This window comes from Brienomyrus brachyistius, chromosome 6, assembly GCF_023856365.1.
Source record: "Brienomyrus brachyistius isolate T26 chromosome 6, BBRACH_0.4, whole genome shotgun sequence".
Taxonomy (NCBI): domain Eukaryota; kingdom Metazoa; phylum Chordata; class Actinopteri; order Osteoglossiformes; family Mormyridae; genus Brienomyrus; species Brienomyrus brachyistius.
In genome coordinates this window covers 23483532-23490257 of record NC_064538.1, presented here as the reverse complement: position 1 = coordinate 23490257, position 6726 = coordinate 23483532, and the positions used below count along the sequence as shown (strand labels likewise).

Below are 6726 nucleotides of genomic sequence, written 5' to 3'. Positions count from 1 at the left end.
AGTATAGTAGTTATAATGATATCAGACGGTATTGAGGTTTCTTACAGACTTATGACATTGTCAAGATAAATTGATCTCATTACGGCAAAACACGCTTTATGTAATATTTAATTAACTTAATTCAGTCTCGTTCAGCCCGGTACATAGTTCAAAGACATTGAACGCGCAGTCTGACTGCAATGACATGCAAAATGATGAGGGGTAAATAAATGTCAGAAAACCCGTTTCCTGGCCACATATCTTTGTGTATGGCCCACTGGTCCTTTGCTAAGTTGTACTGGTTCTGATCGAGTCCAACTGCTTTTAATTTAACCAGACAATTGTGTCGCAGTTTCCCCAACTAAAAGGATTCATACACCAGCTCGTTTAGCCAGTCAGTCCGACGGGAGGGGGGTGGTTCCGGCGGGGAAGTGACGTCAGTACATACCCTCAATGCGTCTTCGGGTAAGATTTTCTTACCACAGTGATTTTACGACAGCGAAACGCGTTACGGTGGTAGTTATTCGGGATTTAATTAACCGGCGGGAGTTGTCTTTTTCGAATTTTGTATACAAAGCAAAAACGACCCATTTACGTTAATTGTTTCATGAGCGATCATGGATGTCGGCGAGCTATTGAGATATCAGGTAATTTTTGTTTTCTTTATAGAAACTTTATTATTTTTACTTTTATTGGTACCATGCTAATTCGCTTCCTAGCGACAGCAGCTCAGGCCTAAAAGCATGGGTTTCTGTTTATCTGTGTAGCCTTGTATGCGTTTTCGTGCAAATCACATGATTCAGTTTTGACATTAAAGATTTGCCAGTATACTTACATGTGTAATTTGTGGGCTTCACTATCTCTTTGTGCAGGATTAATTCCAAGTGTTCATTGTAAGTTTACCAGTAACTAATAGTCCAAGATTCCTTTAAAAAAAACAATTAAATCTTGTAACGTCTCGTTGCTGTTTCTTAAGCTAATGTCTTTATATTTTGATGTATTTTCCTTGGTGTCTTAAACAGTTCCTTTTGTAACACGTCACTTTCTAAAATTAGATAGCAAATCTGTACAGCTGCATAAATAGGAATACAGGATACCCCGCGAAGGTGTTTAAGGTGTTTATCACTAAAATAAAACAAATTACCACCACATTTTAGCTGGTCCGCAGCTCTGCTTGCTGCTTGTAGTCATAATGATTATCGGGATACATGTACAAGTTCTCAAGAGTATTTTATTGTTAGTACATCCATGTACAAGTACAGAGTGCATTGAAATAGTTTCCCTTGAGCCACCCATGGTGCTACACTTAAATACATATACAATAAATACATGTATACATGCACATAAATGTACAAGAACCCCAGCATGGTAGAATACAATAAATATAAATATTAGGACTGGGAAACTCCTTTCAAAAATACATTTGAATATTTATAATATAACAGATTCATCATTTATAGAAATTCAGATATTAATTAGTTATACCACCGACCCAGCCCAGCCTTACACAGTGCCTCTAAGCCACTTATGTGCAACATACCGTGAAAGATGCATTGTTAACCTACTACTGTCATAAGTGAGTAAAATGATGATAAAATATTGTGCAATACTGGTTATTAGACAGTTGACATTGGTTTATTTGCATAAAACTACAAATTTATCATGCATTAGTCTAGCTGTGTGCTTGGGAAGTATTTAATTTCTTATACTGTCATACTATCCGCATGTTATAACATGGTATATGATATTGTGATAGTATTGAGACGGGGGGGGAGCTGGCTGGTTATCCCACAATAAAAACTGCTAGTGAAATCCACACAGTTTCTAAACTGCACCTTTCAAGAGTTGCTGTATCTCAACATTCTTCTTCTGATTAACACACACACACACACACACATCATACATCTATATATATATATGTTATACACACTCACACACACACACACACACACACACACACATACTGGTTAACCAAAATAGTTTTACTATTTTACTAGTTTTACTGCCACTGTTACATTTTACAGTAAAAATTCCCTAGATCTTGATGCCATGGAAGTCCATCAAACCCATGTGTTCAGGACTTGAAATTCCTTTCTCACAGTGGGAGAGAATTACCCCCTTATGTATCGCATGTGGGGGGTGAGGTTAAGTTTTCAGTGGTAATGCAATTAAATAAACTGCGTGGGATCAATTGCATTCGGCATGACATTTTTAGTGGAATCGGCTTCTCTCTTTCTCTTGATAAATGCTGTTTGCATGATTACAACTTTTGTTTTCACGAGTTAATTTATTTTGTTATCTTAAGAAAATAACTTTGGCTATGCTGAGATCACAAGAAACATAAGTCACAACCTCGACATAAGACAGAAAAAGAGAATGATAGATGTCATCTATGGATTTTTTAGATTTGCAATTAAAATACTGACAAAGCAGTTCTGTGTTCGCATGAAAGGGGCTTGTAAAAACGTTAATTGCTTTACGTGTTCTAATGGAAATTGGAAGAAAATTATAATTATAACTGAAAGCAAAGATACTGTCTTGTATTTTTTGCTGATCTCAAAAATGATTTGTGATATGATCTGAACCATGACTTTGGTTTTATAGCAAAAATCATCATTCTATTTATTAGTTTACAAGAATATATATATAGCTCTAGAAAAAATTGACACCGCAGCAAAATTTTAATTTAGACAGTGGGTGCAAATATTACATCAAAGTGCAAAAGACAGCATGCAATAAGGCAACATGCAAATAAGAATATTAATATATGAAATCTGAATTGCAGGTACTATTCATGAATGGTAATATATACAGGGAGAGTATATTGATATTTGTACTGATCAGTTTGTATAGATATGTGAGATGCATGATGTATGTATGAATAAATATCTATTCTGTACATAAAATATTTCATACGTCAGTAAACAGTTGTAATATTCATAAAGTGCAGCCAAAAAGTATTGATATTTAGAAAGATCAGTTATTGAGTGATAATGGTTTTTCCTGAGCTTGTTATGAACTGTTCTAGCAGGGCACTTCACACCACTTAATGTTTCCCGTTCTTTTGAAGCTCACTGGATCTTATCCTAGGATAAGTTGATGGTCATCTCTGGCATTAGAAAGTTGCTTCTGCCCTCTGCCTGGCTGGTTTTTGCCAGTGTTCCCTGCTTTAGCTTGTTTGTGTGTACGTGGAAGCAGCCACACACACACACACACACACACATATATATATATATATATTTATATATATATACACACACACACACATACACACACAATCCAACTAAAGGACATAGGAGAAAGAATTTGATTTTTAACATTTATTCTCACTTTTGTTTTAACATTCACTCTGATACACTACCAGTATCTACTAGGCAGCATAAGATATCAGAAATTTAGTAGCTGGTACCATCCATCCATTTTCCAAACCGCTTATCCTACTGGGTCGCGGGGGGTCCAGAGCCTATCCTGTAAGCAATGGGCACGAGGCAGAGAACAACCCAGGATGGGGGGCCAGCCCATCGCAGGGCACACTCACACACCATTCACACAAACATGCACTCCTACAGGCAATTTAGCAAGTCCAATTAGCCTCAGCATGTTTTTGGACTGTGGGGGGAAACCGGAGTACCCGGAGGAAACCCCACGACGACATGGGGTGAACATGCAAGCTCCATACACGTGACCCAGGCGGAGACTCAAACCCAGGTCCCAGAGGTGTGAGGCAACAGTGCTAACCACTGCACCACCATGCCGCCCCCTAGCTGGTACCAATATCAGTGAAATTTCACAATTCTCAATACCCCGTTCAATAGTATTGTCAAAATAAGAAAAAAAACAGTAGATCCTGTGTATTTCAACACATACTTTTGTTTTTAAAATCTGACTTTTGTAGAATACTGTATGTACAGTTGAGAGTGGTGGGTCAGGCCATTTATCCTGCACTGCTGGTGAATTCTGGGGAGCTTATGAGTCTTGCTCAAGGGCCCAACAGAGATCAGAGGCACAGAGGTTTAACCCACTGAGGAACACGCTGCCCCTCCCACGTAGTTTTCCTTATCATCATGCTAGTGGTTGAGAGCAGTATGCAGGATGAGAACTATTGCATCATCTGTGGATCTGTTCAGCAGCTTTCGTTTAATGTAGGCGCACTCCAGTCCCTCCTCCCCGGTCCTGCTGTCTGTGGATGAAAATAGCATAAATGCAGCCAGAAAAGAGAAATTCCTCTCCTTCTGGGGTTTAAAAAGTCAGTAAAATGTTTAGAAGAAAATCACATACTTTAGTGTGAATAAAAGAATAAAAAAAAAAGACAAAACACATGGGAGCCACTCAGAGTTGGGTTTGAATTTATAGTTAAGCAGCTTTCTATGTGTTCCTTTTCAGTCGTGAGCTTTTTTTTATTCCTTGCAGTGTGTGGATTATTGTGCAATAAGACCTGCTGTGGATGTGTGTGGTGTGATGAAAAATCTGCACTCTTACCCCTCCCTCCCCCCCCCCCCCCATGGTAGCCGGACCGGGGTGCTAAACGGCCACGTGAGGAAGAGGGTGATGAAGAACCCCGAGGCAGGCAGAAGGCTCTGGTGACCCGAGACCACAGCAGACACTTGGAAATGGAGGATTCTGATCCCGATGACCATGGTGGAGATAGAAAAAAAATTCTAGACAGACTGGACACCGATGAAGACCCAGAGGTGGGAAAGGGCCGAGTGCCTCTATTCCTCTTTTCATTTACTTTGCTTGTTCTTAATAAATTACTTGCTCAGCTAAATATTGTGAGGTTGAATGCATCACTTGAAGTTACAAAAGCTGCCTGTTTTCCTTCTTACCACATATTGCCTCAACTAATCACCAATTAAGGTTTGTGACAGAGCACATAAAAAAATTTGGTATTTCTCTGAAATCTTTTAAATGCGATGCAAATTATTTGCTCTCTGCAGTGTCACTGAAGATAAAGAGCTGAACAAACAGTTTTCTTCTCTCTTGGTTGGTACAGGGTGAGCCAGTAGATGAGAGTTCTGTGAAGAAAATGATTTTGACCTTTGAAAAACGGTCCTACAAAAACCAGGAACTGAGGATCAAGTTCCCTGACAGTGCTGAGAAGTGAGTCTGGACTGAAATAATAATAATAATAATAATAATAGAATAATATGTGATAATTGAATAATATGAAAATAATAATAATGTGTGTGTGTGTGTGTGAACTTCTTAACTTTGGTGTAGTCTACAAAGTGCTTTGAATTCTATCCATTTTCGAATTCAATATTTAGTACATCTGTGCATGTTTGGTATAATATGTGTCTACATCGATACCCTCCACTAGGTTTATGGAGAGCGAGTTGGATCTCAATGACATCATTCAGGAGATGCATGTCATCGCCACCATGCCTGACCTCTACCACTTGCTTGTGGAGTTGAATGCAGTCCATTCCTTGCTTGGGTTACTTAGCCACGAGAACACAGATATCCACTTCACAAGATGTCGCCGTTTCCGGGCCCATGCTGTCCATTTATCAGTCGAAAATTAAATTTCAGATTCTTGCTCTTATGAAATTAATATGAATTTACCATGAGGCAGCCTTTCTATCACAAATGTACTCTGCTTGCACTTTTATTGTATGCTGCATCATTTAACATATTTAGCTGCAGTTGTTGGAATGTTATGCCTCATTCATTTTAGAAAGAATCATAATACGTTTAGGAAGCTGTACTTTCTGCAGTTCAGTTGGTTATTTTACATGCACTTAGCCTCATGTGAGTCCAGGCCATGTTTAGTTGAATAGCTGTTGAATGCGTTTAGCCTCACGCTGGTGTTTGGGTTTCATTATACTGTTCTGTATGTTCAGAGAGCTTTTTCAGAAGTAATAGTACCTGCAGTGCCACATCACGTCCACTGTGTTCTCCTGAAGCCCCCTTGTTTCTGTAGCGACACATCCTTAACCTCCCCTTACATGTAGCCATCGCAGTGGTAGATCTGCTGCAGGAGCTGACTGACATCGACACGCTCCATGAGAGCGAAGAAGGCGCTGAGGTGCTTGTGGATGCCTTGGTGAGCACTGCCGCCGCTGTCATCTTTTATCTGCGCCGCGCACATTGGATGCTTCCAGATTGATTACTTGTGGTTCTCCAGCTGCTGGTTCTGCCTTGGCCTGCAGTGGAGCACTGCGGCTGCCACTGCATGTCTGCTAGCAGGCCTGTCGTCTTTGAACTCAGGTGCTTAACACGATTTGAGGGTGGTGAAGCGGAAACATGGATGAGCTCTTTGGAGTAATAGTTTTAGTATTGTTTCAGGTTAATTTTACCTTTTAGGATTTTTAATTTACATTCAAATGTATTTATTATTTGTACATAATGTGTTGGTCATCATAATTTGAATGGCTAAATAATAGCCACTGTCTCAGCAGTCACCCATTGTGGCTTCAGTCTTGTCCAACATGGGCTGCATTGTCATATAAATGACAGTATTGGCCACCTTCATCATAAACACAAACTGAGTACTGGCTCTGTAGCCTGCAGTCTCCTTTTCTTGTTTCAGATTCTCCAGGCTCACAGTTTGGGTGAACTGGGCTCTTTGTCTTCCATAACTGCTGCTTGCAAGACCATGTTCATGTTTGTTTTGCTTCCAGTCAGACTGTCAAGGTTTCGGCCCAATCTGCCCATTTACTTAGAGGAGACGCATGAATCCTGTATTTTTTGAATATATATATTTTTGTGCCTGTGTGTGTATGTATGTGTGTGTGTGTTCCTGTT

The 6726-nt window shown here is 39.6% G+C and overlaps 1 protein-coding gene across 1 annotated transcript in view; it reads left to right on the top strand.

Annotated features, from left to right (window-relative positions):
* The first annotated feature begins 456 nt into the window (after positions 1-456).
* Positions 457-6726, top strand: part of ctnnbl1 (catenin, beta like 1) — a 59912-nt gene continuing 53642 nt past the window's right edge. The window contains exons 1-5 of the mRNA XM_049018031.1: positions 457-626; positions 4488-4670; positions 4973-5079; positions 5300-5441; positions 5930-6025. Of these exons, the coding sequence (XP_048873988.1) occupies positions 597-626; positions 4488-4670; positions 4973-5079; positions 5300-5441; positions 5930-6025 (558 nt within the window). The 5' untranslated portion in view covers positions 457-596. The remainder of the gene's footprint in view (positions 627-4487; positions 4671-4972; positions 5080-5299; positions 5442-5929; positions 6026-6726) is intronic.